The following is a 16,686-nucleotide window of genomic DNA, read 5'->3' as shown; positions in this document are numbered from 1 at the left end:
AGCTTTACAGCTGTGTTGGACAACCAGCAGAGAACGGTGTGAAATTGACTTCAAAAACTCACTGCTCTTTGAGTTCCATGCAATAAATGAGAAATGCATTGCGTTTCACAGAGCATTTCAAAAAGAGTCTGCCAAAGCATCTGAAGACCTTCATGGTGATTTACAGGAAGCCACAACAAAGGGGAGCAAGTTTGGACGATTTATGCAAATATTTTCTTATGCCTCAACTTGCATGGACAGTTAGAACTAAACTCTGAGATTTATAGAAATGGGTCTCTTAAAAATAAAAAAGTAAGTCTTATTAATTCCACTTATGCCGTTCCAACCCTGACCTGTATCATTTACTTACTTCCATGAAACAAAAAAAGAATATCAAAGCTTCTCATTTCAATAAAACAAAACTGGATGATGATTTACACTGCCAAGCACTTTGAAGTTATACAATAGCTTTGTGCGAGGAAAAGCACAAAATGTAAGATAATCATCCTTCCTGCTATCTAAATTACACTGGTCTTCAGGTACAGGCATTAAGGTGGTTTATATAGTACCTATCTGACAGTTACCATTTTATTTAGCCTATTAACACAGGGAATTATCCAAGTTAACGTCAGTAAATTACGGAGTACCACAAGGCTCTGTTTTAGGCTCTCGTCTATTTTCAATACACATGCTGTCCCTTGATAATATTATTAGAAAACATGTCATTTAGTTTCCATTAGTTTCCACTGTTATCCTGACGATACTCAGTTATATTTAATCTTGACCAGATGAAATCTCTAAATTATCTACGTTGACAGAGTGTGTTAAAGATATAAAAAACCTTTTGGATGACCAGTAATTTTCTTCTATTAAATGAAGATAAGACTAAAATGATTTATTGAGCCAAAACCCTGTACACAGAATCTCTTAGAATACAATTTGCATGAAGAAGGATTTACCGTTACTTCATCCTCTACAATTAAAGAACTGGATGATATATTACACAGCAACTCATCTTTCATGTTACAAAAACAGCTTTCCACCTCAGAAACATCACTAAGCTATGAAACATGTTATCTATTTCTGATGCACAAAAGATAGTACATGCATCCATGACCTCTAGACTAGATTACTGTAATGCATTACTAGGTGATTGTCCTGCATCCTCAATAAACAAGCTACAGCTAGTCAAGAATTCAGCTGCTCGAGGGACATATTGTTTACAAGTTCCTATACTGACGTCTTTCCGCGATTAAAACACAGATTGAGCGATTACATGAGATGATTCATTTCAGCAAGTTGTACTGTATTCTTTCAACATTCCTTTTGATTTCATGTTTGTGATTTATTGGATGGGAGAGGCATAACATATGTTTTGTTTATGTATCAAGGAGAACAGCACAGAGAGATAGAAAGATTTTGAGGAAAACATTCCAGGATTTTCTCCATATAGTGACTTCAATGGAGTCCAACGGGTTGAAGGTCCAAATGTGAGTTTCAGTGCAGCTTCAAAGCCTCGACACGATCCAGCGGAGGAATAAGAGTCGGATCTAGACAAACCAGCGCACATTTTCTAAAAAAGAAAAATATACACCCTTTAACCACAAATGCTCGTCTTGCACGTCCACGACTTCACGCATTATGTAATCATGATGAAAGGTCAAGCGCGTTCCGGTTCAGAAATGTAGAGTAGTGGAAAAACTCATTCATCTCATTTTCTGCTCCAACTTCAAAATCGTCCGACATCATTGTTTTACCCTTTATTTATTTTAATTTTTTGGTAAATGGCGTTTGACTTAGTCTTTGCACGTTTGCTTTGTAAACACTAGATCTGTTCTTCCTCCTACGTCACGCGTGAGCTTTCACTGCGACTACGTAATGTGTGGCGCATCGCAGCTAGTGCAAGACCAGCATTTGTGGTTAAAAAGTATGTATTTATTATGTTATAAAATGTGCGCTGGTTTGTCTAGATCAGACTCTTATTCCTTGGCTGGATCGTGTCGAGACTTTGAAGCTGCACTGAAACTCACATTTGGACCTTCAACCCGTTGGACTCCATTGAAGGACTCCTTTAAGAATCAACATTAATTCATCAAAATGAGAATCGAGAAATCAATATTTTCAAACCAGTCCTAGTTTTGTATTTTTGTATGATAATATTCCAACATAAAAACTGGAGAAACAGCAAGAAATCAATGTGACTGCCATCAGACGCATGTTTGCTGTGCACATCCTTGAAAAGAAAAAATATCCATTCAACTGCACTTGACATCCATATCTGACCTTCAGAAAGCTAACTAACCCAGTAACCAATGAAATGAAACAACCAGAACCACAAACAGGCCATTATCAAAAAGAGAAGAACAGAAATGCTACTCTTCTTGTTTTGTGGTCCCTCTTCTCACTCTGCAATAAACACATCAGGGTTGCGCAGGAAGAAAACATCGTCTACACAATAGACACACAGAAACCTCCCAGACTGCAACAGGTACGGCACACAATAGAGCTCTTTAGACTCGGAAGTTCACACCACATTCATCTCAATACTTCCGTTACGACGGCTGCTAATGTTTATAAAAGTAAAGGAATGAAACCAGCAATCTATGAGAGGACAAAACCAGTAAGTGGTACTGGCGTATTATTGGGCGGATACACTGACAAACCGGCCGCTGAAGCGTAAAACTGAACCCGTTCTTCCAGTTCATGAAACCTCCGCCCCCCCTCAGCCGTCAGCCTGCTAATACAAGTTTACATCCACCTTTACAAACCCCTCGTCAATATATGAAGATTGGAATCAAACACAGTTAGACACAAAGCTAACAATGATAACCTTCCGAATACAAGATACACATTAGGCAACATAATCTAAATTTTAATATTGCTTGCAAATTTACTTTAGATAAAAGGCATAGAAAAAGAAAATGTGAGTGGTGCTTGGCAGTGCCAAATTCTACTACTTTTTTTTATCTCTTATTCTTAAGAATTTCTCATATATTGTTTACACCATATTAAAACTAATGTTTACCCATTTACCATATTAAAACTAGAGATGCACCGGTCGACTGGCCATCAATCGGAATCTGCCTATTTTTTGCTCCAAACACACGATTGTTTTTTAGTCGGGGTGTAACAATATATGTCGTGTCACAATATATCGCAATACAAAAATGCAACAGTATCGTAGATAGTGACAATATGTATTGTGTATGTTTCACCCAAAATAAAAATTACTGTGAGAGAAAAATTCAAGTTTTCAGAGTTTTAGTGTCAGTGCTACATTAAACTACTATATATAAAGTTGAATATAATGTATAATAATGCAATGGGGGAATATTTGTGGGTCCTGATAATGCCAAATGTCTGATGTTACCAGTAAAAATTGGTCTACATTATTTTAAATACATCGAGTCAGTAAAAGACTGAAAGCATATTAGTCTAAAATAATTCTGTATTTTCAGTTTCAGAATTATGAATAACCTATTTGTATTCTGGTGTCTCTATTGTCCTGTGCTTTTGGTTTCCAGCACCAAGTTAAAGCCTATTCATTCATTCTATTTAGCATTACAATAGCAGTAATTTTTGTAAACCTTTTACCATACGTCTTGGAGTATCGCAATAATATCATATTGTGAGTTCAGTATCATGATAAGTATCGAATCGTGACATGAGGCTATCATTACATCCTTAGTTTTTAGTTTTATATTGGCTGATCTCTATTTCCAGACTTGCAAGCATACTGCATTATGATCATTTCTCAAAATGTTATTTGTGTGGAAAAATATCTGTAAACAGACGAGAGTTGGGACACGCAAAAAGAAGAGGAGAGCTCAGAAAATACTGAACCAGGCAGAGCAAGCTCAGTTCACGACGCTTAAAAAATTGGAAGAAAAATATGAATATTGAATTGGGGGTGGGGGCTTACATTAATGTATCGCTGAAGGGAGCGGACTGTCTTCAGTACTCCTCTCTTACCTCTGTATATTGCCAATAAAAGATGTGTTTATAAGTGCAATTTTGTACGAAATCCCTGCTGTTCCATAAGCGCCACCTACTGTCAGAGAGTGAATTTGCATTTTCATTCAATCTGCCGATTTGAATCTGCAGTTTATATTTTAATCAGGGATGTGTTTATTTAACATGATTTTATAAATAAAAAAATAGGCAATGAAACATGATCATGACTACAGCCGAACGCTGTGAGTGCGTGTTTGAAACCGGGAATGCTGAGAGAACACTGTGCTTGGTACATTTTTCCTCTTCAAACCAAACTTGGGTCTTCAGCCGACACAGTTTAAATCCCGTCTGGCTATCGCTCTTCCCATAATGTTGCGCATCAGGTCAGCAGACGGAGAGAAGACGGTCTTCCCTGGCTGTTTGAACACATTCGACCACATGCGTTTTCGACTACCTCTGGAAGTGATGGAAAGTGGACAAGCTCAAAGCGTTTTAGACCCTGTTTACACCTGTATTTAGAGTCGTTCACTAGTGATCGACCGACCAAAACCCATCTTAATACCAGGTTTAAACACTTAGGAATACTAACACAAACTGTTTAATGCAGCTCAGAGGTGGTATCATTTACACTGCAATTGCATAGATAATGCTGTGAGAATAATGTTAATATTGAAATAAATGATACTTTAAAACATAAAAAGTCAGCAAATGACTCTTGACGAGTCATTCATGCAACCAATTCGGTAGAACGGCTGATTCATACGGGAACAATGCTAGTGACTCCCTGTGTCTGAATGTGTCTAATTCTCACATATCCAAGTACAAAAATGCACAAAGAAAGTAGGTGAAACGTCCCAGATGACTTACTACCTCCACCAAGATTCTGAGATGTTAATCTGAAGGACATTTCTCTACGCATTACAGTTCTGCTTTGACCAATCGACAATGTTGTGTCTAAAAAAAATTTAACTGACAATTTTAATTTCTTGTTTGTTTAACTGCTGTATAAAACCAAGATCAGATATCACATTCGCAATCATGCTGATTTTCCGGAAAAACGGCCTTCTTGCACGTGTGATATTGCTTCAATGATATAAAATTAAGGGAAAAAATCATTTTTTCCCACGTTTTGAATTTTCAGGATATTCTAGCTCCATTCAAATAGGCTTTATGTGTTTGTTTTTATAAAGTGAGTGACAATGTCAGCGCACACACTGGTAAACCATTACAACATTATCACAGATATATCTCACATAACAGCCCTACTCTAACCCTGTATTCAACATAACAAAGGATTAGCAGAGCTTTCTGAGAGAGCAATGATGCAGACTAGCATCAGACCCAGTCTGTATCTGACTCTGACCAACAGGCACTGGTTTCCCCCACACATTTCTTTCGTCACGATTAACTCTCCTCACAGCATTCCTCACATTTCAGGCCAAACAACAAGTCTCAGGTTCCAAGAAATCTCCACGATAAGAGCATTCGCATATAACCCGACAACAAGCAGGCTTTAAGACATGGTTTTTCCACCTCTTCCCAAGCCCATCTTTAACCTCAGAAAGAGAAAGTCTAAACTCTACGCTTTCGCTCTGATTTGGACTCTTGAATAAATGCGCTACGGTCACTTTGGGCCCACATGGTGCAAAGGAGAGGGACATGTCCAACCATTAACTAAATTCTCTCTCAATATACACTACTGAGATGTTTATTTGTCTCTGTAGACTCTACAGAAAACTACTGCTTGCTCTCTCAACAAAAGTCCTACTTGATTGACTTTGCCAAACAAACGGAGATGTCAAACAGGTTGAGAGCACAGTTTACAGGAATGGCAATCATTCAGAGCATTCAGAAGTTGTGTTCTGGTTAAAAACATACATTTACACCCTCAGATATTTTAAGAAGAAAAATTTCTAAGCTTCAAAAAGGACATTGATCCATATTATCGTTCACTTTCAAAGGCACTGACAATTCACTGACAAATTCAATCTTCACAAACCACTGTGACCACTGAACTTTTGTGCAGTAGATCTCTTAATTTCATAAAAGATACAACTCTAAAAAGAATAATTCATCAACCAATTGGATTTTGCTAATTTCCTCAGGAACTAGATGAACGTCAAAATAATAAGTGAACAATTTCTCAAACAAAACTATTGTATGCTTTCAGATACAGCACCACTTTTCATGATACTTTCATGGTGCTTCAGTAAAAGCTTCATTATTCTTCCTTGTGGGAATAACACAAAGGCAAGTAAATGTAGACAGAAAAGACATGATCTGTGCACAATAAAAAGTTACTCTTCACTCTTCCTAAAAGGTTCCAAAAGCGTTTTTTCACAGCAATGTCACAGAAAAACCTTTCAGTAAACAGTTCCTAAAATAACCATTTTAATCATCTAAAGAATCTTTTTCCGCTATAAAGAACCTTTTGAGGAATGGAAAGTTTCCATAGATGTTAAAGTCCCCCTGTAGTCAATCATTTCATCCATTAAAACTCATCTTTGATCGTCAAAAAGACATATTTAAAAGTTTCCCTGAAAAATGTCTTCATGCCTTAAAATATCTTGAATGTAACTCGACACCCTTGCCTCAATTAGTATTCGCGGTTCTATAAATATGCAAATGAGCCCCGTCTCCACTCACTCACTCACTCAGAGATCCACTCGTTGACGAACACACGTTGATCTGATTGGTTACAAGATAGTTTGTGACGTCAGAAACACCAGCGATTTCAAAGCGTGTTTTTGAGACTGTCTTTGGTTCACTGCAGTTTTAAGCAGAAAATACTCACCAATGCTGTCGACTTATGAATTTACACATGCTTTGTGTTAAAGCGTATTAAAAACACCACATAGACATATAAACAACATTAAAAACTTGATTTTCACCACAGGGGGACTTTAAAAGAACCATTTTAATAATCTACAGAATATTTTTCCGCTGTAAAAAAACCTTTTGAGGAACGGAAAGGTTACAGATGTTAAAGATTCTTCATGGAACCATCAATGCCAATAAAAAAACTTTATTTTTTAAGAGTGTAAAAGCAGTTCCCTTAAAAGTATTAATTGGAGAGTATATTTAAGAGCCACTGGAAATCAAGGTAAACATGCTCAGACACGAATAACTGATATCTGAATCCAATGGTTCACGTAGTGTCAACAACAAATGGTTAAAAACCGGAATGCATTCAGTTCAAACACTCAGTCCTTAAATGGAAAGTCTGATACGCAGCCAATTTACTGGCGTTTCATGTTTCCACATGTCCCTAATAAAACACAGCTTCAATGTTTTTATCCCAGCAAAGATACGGTGGAGACCAATAACAGCTATTACAGACAAAATTAACAGCTACTAATTAGACAAAACCGCATATCTGTGACATGCAGAAGTGGTCTTGTTCTCTTTTCTCATGTTGGCTTCTTGCGTGAAAGAGTTTATCATGTTCACGGCTGACTTTATCCTGCATGAAACCAGCTCAGAGACTTTATCAAACACACTTTCAAGGGAAATACCCTGGAATTCCCTAAAACAAGATTATCCCTTCAAGAGAGCCCACACAGATAAGCTCAAGTAAGACTGACACGATAGTCTTTGAAAAAGAAGCGCTGCAGTTTATGGGCAAAGCATTTCATTGATCTGGAAGATTGAATTCATTACATGGCAAAGAATCACAGCGAGCGATGCTATCAGCACTGCTTTAGAGCAAAGCAAACGTGTGCTCTTTACAACCTCGCTGTTTTCCTCGTGTAATCCTTACCGCATCCTAGAAGAGTGATTCAAGTAAACGAGAGGGAAAAGGCTTTCTGAGTTGATGTACCGCGATGAGAGGTGAAGGGAATTTCATGGTTAAGAGCCTTTAAACCCGCATTAAGCCTGACAAGTGTGTTGCTGGTTTTTTCCTGAAGGAGGAAGGCTCCAGTTTTACACCACAGCTGAAAATCATCACTTCTAAACTTTCGAGAAAAGCACATTCATGTCATATTGCATGCTTATTTCTGTCAGTAGGGGTGTAAACCGGATGATTAATCATTCACAATACAATATCATATTGATTCTCATAGGCAACTAGGGCTGAAACGATTCCTCGAGTTACTCGATTACAAAAATTCCTCAGGTAAAAACTCTGCCTCGAAGCCTCGTTAAATTCCTATGACGCGCACTATACGCGCGGCGCAGGGATTTGTGTGTTTCACACGGACCGTTCATTCACACGGACCTGTTCAAGAAGAAATAGTTGGCACGATGGCGGAGAATAAATATGTAAATAAACGGCAGAAATTGTCTAAAGTGTGGGATCATAACACACTTAATTCACTTAATACACTTAACTCGCTGAAACAAGGTAACGTAGTCTAAGCCTATTGATGTTCGCTGATTTTAATCCCATACTGTATTTGTAGCGATGTCGTCGTGATGCGGTTTGACTAGATATGATTTTTAGCTTTGATGACATTTTTAAGTAGTAAACGTAACTATCACGTTCAATTGCAAGAGTATAGCCTAAAAAAGAACCCCTTCACTCACACACACACACACACACACACACACACACACACACACACACACACACGCCAGTCAGACCGATTGCAGCAATGCATCACATATGCTTAAACTTTTATGTAGCCACGCAACAATAATTTCAGCATGCATTCACTGTACACACCGGGACGTGATGGAGGAACAAATGTTGTATTGCAGTCTTTGCGAGACCTTGTTTGTATTTCACGTCTGCCAAATAGTTACAGACAACAACAAAAAATTAAAGTCCCCAGGCTGTTGTTTTTTAATAAAGATTCGGAGTACTCATTTTTCAGTTAAAACGCACGGAACAAAAAGTGCGTCAGCTTTTACTGCGTGTTCAACAACGTCACGTTACAGCTCTTCTTCAGCGTTAAACTACCAGAATACACAAATTTGCTTAGATGCTTAGAGTGGTTATATTATAACATCTTAAAGGAAAATTCACATATGAGATAGCTTTATAACTTGCATATTATATAACTTATAGTAACTTATAACAGCTTTAACTGAAATAGACACAAGTTTAATATAACTATTCTGTTAATAAAACACACACAAAAAAATATCCGATTACTCGATTAATCGATCGATTAAGTGCTAGATTAATCGATTACTAAAGAATCGATAGCTGCAGCCCTATAGGCAACGATACGATATTTGCCAATACCTCAAAAAATGTAGTCATACAATTGCGATTCGATTCCACATATTTTCAACAGATTTAGTGATGCACGATATATCGGTCACCATATCGGTATCGGCCGATATTAATTTTTCTATGTTCTCGTTATTGGCCTGATAACAATATTTGGCCGATATATTGAAGCCGATAAATAATGGATCATTTCCTTCAGATGTTCACTGTTCAACATGATGGTTTTGAATTGCTTGAAATATGATTGGAATCACTTCAGAAAGGAAAATAATGTTTAGTGCAACATGTGCAGCACAAATAGGCTGTCATAAAATTATAATGAGAACATGGCTTTTAATGGTGAGACTTTTGTTTTTGTAATCAGGCTCTCAAAATCATTAAAAAAAACATTATCAGCCAATATATCGGTTATCAGCTTTCAAATATAAAGAATTATCGGTTATCAGTATCGGCCAGAATTTTCATATGGGTGCATCCCTAAACCAAATTACAAGCAATAGCACAAATAAATACAATAAAACAAGATCACACATTAAATAATCAGTTTTTGGAGGCAGGTCTAAGAAGTTTTAAGACAGACAAGATGTGGAGAGTGTCAAAATAAAGGTGTACTATCTTCAGAAAAAATATATAGGTATGTTACACCCCGATGTATTGTTACACCCCTATTTGTCAGTACAACTTCAAACCATTACTCTGAATCACATAAGGGACTTTCGCACCGGAGGAATGTTTTCATAGTTCCTGTAGCTATTGGTGGAAGTATCCGCGTTTGGCATGTTCACACCGTAGGAACTGGGAATGGTTTTAGTTCTATGAAAGCCTTTTGGGGGAACTCAATGAGCTTCTACTTCAGAGTAGGGTTTAAACCAGCACTATAGGAACTTCCAGTGATGTAAGTGTACGCTGATTGGCCGAACGCATGCCATACGAAACACCGGCACTCCACGAACATCAAAGACAAACATACTGAAGGATAATGTTAAAGTCATTTACCTGTCGCGATGTGTTCATTTCTCAGCATTGAGTATATCTACATAATGCAAGTTGCCTTCCTTTTTGCTCTTTATATTGCATAACTTCCGTACGTAAGTACGTAGGGTTGGGAATTGAAAATTACGTGAGGTCAGGAATCAGACACTTGTTATAAAATATACATTTCAATTCCTCTTATCGATTCCTTTGTAAGCAAATCAATATGACTTTAAACCAATCAAGCGTGAGACGACTCTGTTTTCATGTGAATCAGTGTATCGGATCCGTGCAGCTCTTAAAGTGACAGCACTAATATTCCTGCAGCATCTCTATAATAACACTAATCAAACAACAAAAGACAAAGAGTCTTAGAGTCAAAGAGTCTGAATAACCTTTGTAATGTATATTTTATTTATAAACTGCAGTGTTATTTTACATTTGATTACATTTTCTGTACCTGAATACCAGAAAATCTTTAAACACTGTTTATTTCAATCGTATCTTTGTTCAGATGTATCTATTTATTGCAAATGCTATTTCTTATTTGTTCTTTTTGTAATTAGAGTGTTTACTTGTCTTTAATAATGCTTGAAATTTATATTAGTTAGGCTAGTTGTTTTTCTATGGTATTTTTAAACCACAGCCAGCCTGTTGATCTTTGTTCATGATATTCAGCTACAATTACATGTTTAAAACCCTGCTTGTAAGTCTACATTGCCTCTCAGTCCCTTTAACTGAGTTCCTATAACAACCCTGCGCGAGACCCTTGAGAGTTTTGATCCTGGTGCTAGTTCTAGTTCTTGGATCATTCCTTATGGGGTTTGAACTTAAAGCCTTTCAGTTTTCTGCCTGAATATTTCACCACTACACCACGCCACCGTTGTGTAGAGCAGGAAAAGTTCGCTGGGACCAGCCACTGATATTTCAGGCCACACAATGTTTTTCTCAACCACATTTTGCAGAGTTGTAGTGTTCTCTGCCGTCTGCACAATGACAGAGCTCGAGGTTAAAGCCTCGTGATCTATCTAACTAAACAGCACTTTTGAGAGTCAGAGGTGCATTCATAAAATATAGCATTTTGGACATCATAGAAGTGTGACGCGTACATCATTGGGGACATGTATCTGATGCACAAAAATGCTGCTGACTCAAATTATGTCTAGGATTCCAACAATGCTGACTGACTCTCAATGTGTGAGTCAAAACTGCTGCTGAGTACAGCCCACACACTACCAGTCAAAGGTTTGACAGGTTTAAATGTTGCTTATGTGTCTATGTGGTGTTTTTAATATGCTTTAAGACAAACCATGTGTAAATTCATAAGTCGGCAGCATTGCTGAGTATTTTCTCCTTAAAACTGCAGTGAACCAAAGCCAGTCTCAAAAACACGCTGATGTTTCTCGAGTGGATCTCTGAGCTGCTGTGAGTGAGTGGAGGCGGGGCTCATTTGCATATTCATGGTTGAGTTTAAGTGATAACATTATTGAACAGGGGCACTTAGACTTAAGTTTTATAAAACACTAATATTGTAGCCTATATCAGATCGAGTTTTTTATTCTATAGGCTCTATTTTGTGTGATCAAAGCTGAATATTTAACATCATTACTCCAGTCTTCAGTGTCACATGATCCTTCAGAAATTATTCTAAAATGATGATTATGTATGTTGTTGTTGCCAAGAAACCTGCTGCTGCTGCTGACTATAAACTCGACTATGAAACTGATGCGCCACTTCTGATGGCCAAAACTTTATTGTGATTCGGAGCATAAATCGCCCAAAAACAATCCGCAGAAACTGCTGATGCCTCTCACACACACCTGCCGACTCCGAGCGCATCTTTGCTGTGTAAACACACAGCTTGTTGTGTTTGGGACACGGCCCATAAATGCTTCTCATTCATCCGAGAAGAGTCTCAGCCAGGACAGATCTCTTACCTTGGGAAGATCCCGGAGCTGGTTCGCGTCCAGCAGGAGCTCCTCCAAACTCGCTCGGTATCGATAGATCTCATCCGGGACGAAGAGGAGCGAGCAGTGGCGCTTATCGATCGCCTCGATGTGACGGTTACACCGCCACAGGGGGATACAGTGAAACATCACGAGCAACACCCTGGAGAAATGAACCCCGAATGCTGGAAAAGTTAAAAAAATAAAAATTTAAAAACCGGGAACGGCGAGAGCGCGCCGGAGCAACTAGTGTCGATCACGATCTATCGATCTCACGCGCACAAACATGCAATAATAAACACGTCGCGCTCCACTTCTGCAGTTTTCTTTCCGCTTTTTTCACCTTTCTCGCCACATCTTTAACAGGAAGGCTGAGAAGAGTCCCCTATGTTTCTTTGTAAGCGGTTACATGTCTGTTTAGCTGCGTTTATTCCGTATTTTTTCTTATCCCGGAGTTTATTTCCTCTTAGTCCAGTTTCTGACCCGGAACATTCACTCCCTCATTCCAGCTCGACGTCACGAATCCCATCGGCTCCTCCCTTCTTTCTTTCTGTCGCTCAATCCCTCCCTCCCTGCACACACACACACACACACACACACACACACACCCCACCGTCAGCCGAACTACATGAACTACACTTCCCATAACACAGCTGTTGTCCCTGGAGTGTGAAGAGACATTAAAAAAGTTATATCATTATTCAAACATCTATCTATCTATCTATCTATCTATCTATCTATCTATCTATCTATCTATCTATCTATCTATCTATCTATCTATCTATCTATCTTTTTATCTATCTATCTATCTATCTATCTATCTATCTATCTATCTATCTATCTATCTATCTATCTATCTATCTATCTATCTATCTTTCTATCTATCTATCTATCTATCTATCTATCTATCTTGATCCATGTTATGATTTGAGAATAATCCAAATCATGTTGTTTGCGTCAGTAAATGTTTGTCAAATGTAAATGTCAGAGTGTAATATGGTCACTGTCACATATCAGCTTATTTGATTTTATTTTAATATGTCTTATTCATTTACACCATAGCTTTTCTTTTTTCTTTTTGTCTTACATTTATCAGAATGCTAAATCTTTCTTTATTTCCAGGTTTAAATGAGAAAGATCAAACTCTCAGATCTTTAGTCAACAGGTTGTAGGCTAATGTTGGTTATTTCTTCATATTTTGATTTATCGGTTTTCTTATAAAACGTGATTTTAAAAATATATATATTTGTACAGTTTTTCTCAATCGCTTTAGCACATTCTTACAGTCTTAACATTCTCTAAATTGTGAACTCAATTGTCACAAGTGTTTGCTGGAACATCACAACTCTACAGATACAGTAGGTATTGTGTCAGTAAATTCAATGCCAACTAAATAAAAAGTGTTTTTATCATCATGTGAGCCATGTTCAAAATACTTCATGTTTTTTTACCATGGAAATATTTGTTATATACAAATTTAATGGTTCTTCCTTTTCTTTTTTGTTGACTTTCTATACTGTACAAGAATGCCAGTTTTGTCTGTAAATACAGATTCAGAGAGTATGTAAAACTGACTGAGAAAGTCAATACTGTAACACACAAAAAGAACATGAACATTTGTATTTATACGGTACATTTATTTTGTTACATGTAAACTGAAAATGTTCATTTATATCTATTATATCTTTCTCTAACACATACAGCACATCTTCTTAGTCACATATCTTCATATTGCTTTTCCATGGCAAGAATTTTTAGTTTACAAGTAACACATTTCTATTAAAAAATGTGGTTTAAAAATACACATGTATTTGTCCAGTGCTGATGTAGTTGTTCAGAGACGTGATGTTCCTCTGTGTTCAGAGATGCTGGAGATCTCCATATATTTTGCATATATTGTATGTATATATATATATATATAAATATAGTTTCCGATTGGTAAGATTGTGATTCCTATTCATTACAACTGCAGGTCATTTGCCAATTTAGCAAACATTACACCAGAGGTGGGAGTAAGTCACACATGTGCAAGTCACAAGCAAGTCTCAAGTCTTAACCTTCGAGTCTCAAGCAAGTCCAAGTAAATTTTTTATAAAGGCAAGTCAAGTCACTGCCTTATGTCAAGAAAGTCAAATCAAGTCGTAGCTTGGGTCACAAGTCACTGGCAAGTCATACAAACGTTTGACGATTTCACTGAATTTATATATTAAAATAAGTTAAAACTACAGAAGTTGAGGACTATGGTTTTATTTGCAACTTTATTTTTTTTTAATATATTCATTTCCAACTGTAACTGAAATTAGGCCAACATTAAAGCATGAAAAAAGAAATTTGCCTCAAACATTGCAGAAGACCATTAAAAGGTATTAAACAATTCACAATTCAAGTGTAATTCCTATGCGACCAAAGGCATTCTTCAAACTGGCATCCCCTTAATACAAGTTATATATTTTTAATTATGAAGTTAAAACCGCCAATAGGTGGCGCCAAATTACCGTATTAATGTACGAGTCATAGAAGCATTCATTTAACTTATGTTCAAAACGGCAGATTCGTTCTGGAACTGAGCAACACTGAATCACAAATACGCATAACTCTTTCTGTGGCTTGTTTGGAACTATTGTCATTGGAGAAATCGAGCAAAAACAGAAAATATTTGGAATATTAGGCTATGTCTAAATGTCAAATCACAATATTCACTTTGTTTACTGAACATAAAATCATTATCACATTTGCAATTGCGTCAATATTCTGGAAATATTTTTTAATACCATATGTTATAATTATGAAAATAACTCATACTAGGGCATTTTTTTCCACCACATTTTGAATTTTGGGTGCAATATTAATTCTGCTGGCATTTTGATAACATCTAATAGATTTTACCCCTGATAACATCTAACCCTGCTTTAACATAAAACACGACAACACATTAACAGTTTTCTATGTTGTTTTCTGTCATTGGAAAGAACGACATATTTGGCTTTAAAGCATAATTTAAAAAGAAATGTGGCAAATGTTATACAAAACATATGACATCATTAATTATCATTTGAATATTGACAACATTAAGCTACATTTGAAAACATAATTGTGTATAAAGAGGCATGCTGTTTTGACCAATATTCTCTCTAGATTTAAAGATAGTCAAATTAACTATAACAAACAGGTTAAACAAGCCATAGCTTACTTTTAGACGTGGTGAATGAAGTTCGACTGTTCGAGGTTGTGATGGTCGTCCGATATCCCTTGCCAGTTATTATGCGTACAGCAAATCTTCTTGTATGAATATAGTCAATTTCTAGTGTTTATATCCAAAAAGAAACGATGCTGGGAGATGTTTTTGTATTAAGCGCGCTCACCGCGATGTATGTTTTTTCTGGGCTTGTGCAGTGTCACGCAATCGCGCAGAATCTGATGACTGGCGTCAATGGTTCCGTTGCTTTCATTTTGTTCATCAATTGATGTTGCGATGATAAATGTATATCAAGTCATTCTCGAGTCATACAGTTCAAGTCAAGTCAAGTCTCAAGTCATTGGATCTCAAGTCAAAGTCAAGTCGAGTCATTTTCTTAATTTAGTCAAGCAAGTCTCAAGTCCTTAAATTTGCGACTCGAGTCAAGTCATGTGACTCGAGTCCCCCATCTCTGCATTACACACGTTCCCTATCATGAATATGAATGGGATATAACATGTCTGAAGATTGTGATCACTGAATGGATCAGTTTGCATGTGAGAATCACAGTTTCACTCAACTCAGTTTCGATCATCAAGTCTTTGTGCATTTAGTCATTGTGGAAATTTTAGACAATTATTCTTACTCTTCTGCACACGTGTCTCAAAACATGCAATTCACTCGAAACATAAGAAATTCAAATCTGATGTGAAGAAACAAATTGTTCAACTTATTGTTTTGAGGAAAAAAAGTCTCATTTGAGAATTGAGCTAAAACCATTTCGAAAAAACTACTACATTTGAACTATACACATCATGTGAATCCTATCAAATCCATAACCCAATAAATATCCCACATCCATATTCTTACCCTTTGTATTGAGATATGCTATTAATTCTCTTCTATCCTCACTATAACTTTGACAGTAATATATTACCCGTTTTATTGTTTATAAATGAGCACTGTAATGTTTAAAACGAGAGGTTGTTTAATAAATCCAAGCGGTTTTAATGCCATTGCTGTGAAAACATTTATTTTTAAGAGTAAAAGTGAATTAACTTAATAGTTTCTTTGACAATTTAGCCAACACTGTTAAAATCATCAACCCAGTTCATTTTACGGCAGATTGTTTTTCTCCTAAACCAAACTGGTTTCCACACAATCTGTGCAGAAAAACTGTGGACCATTCTAACAGACTAGAAAACACTGGACTAAATATTGCATTAGTATTAGTCAGATTACCAACATTCATTTGCACCAAAAAACAAAGAAAACACTTTCACTTCAATAACAACTGATATATCGGACATGCTCATGTATTTCCTATCCTAACTACTGCATGCATGATAATAAGCTCAGTTTGGTCCTTTTAAACTTTTTCCCTGAGGAACAGCGGCTCCGTCATGTCAGAGGTGGAGTTAAACACTGTCCACATCCACTAGATGGAGACAAGCACCAGCTTCAACACCACAAACACACAC

The 16,686-nt window shown here is 36.9% G+C and overlaps 1 protein-coding gene across 1 annotated transcript in view; it reads right to left on the bottom strand.

Moving 5' to 3' along the window:
- Positions 1-12,610, bottom strand: part of LOC143745523 (leucine-rich repeat-containing protein 1-like) — a 62,211-nt gene extending 49,601 nt beyond the window's left edge. Inside the window, exon 1 of the mRNA XM_077237650.1 lies at positions 12,022-12,610. Within this exon, the coding sequence (XP_077093765.1) occupies positions 12,022-12,180 (159 nt within the window). The 5' untranslated portion in view covers positions 12,181-12,610. The remainder of the gene's footprint in view (positions 1-12,021) is intronic.
- Between the last annotated feature and the right edge of the window lie 4,076 nt (positions 12,611-16,686).

This window comes from Siphateles boraxobius, unplaced genomic scaffold (assembly GCF_051911475.1).
Source record: "Siphateles boraxobius isolate OS27281-9 unplaced genomic scaffold, OSU_SipBor_1 204, whole genome shotgun sequence".
NCBI lineage: Eukaryota > Metazoa > Chordata > Actinopteri > Cypriniformes > Leuciscidae > Siphateles > Siphateles boraxobius.
Note: the sequence above shows the minus strand (reverse complement) of the source record. Positions and strands in the feature narration are given on the sequence as shown.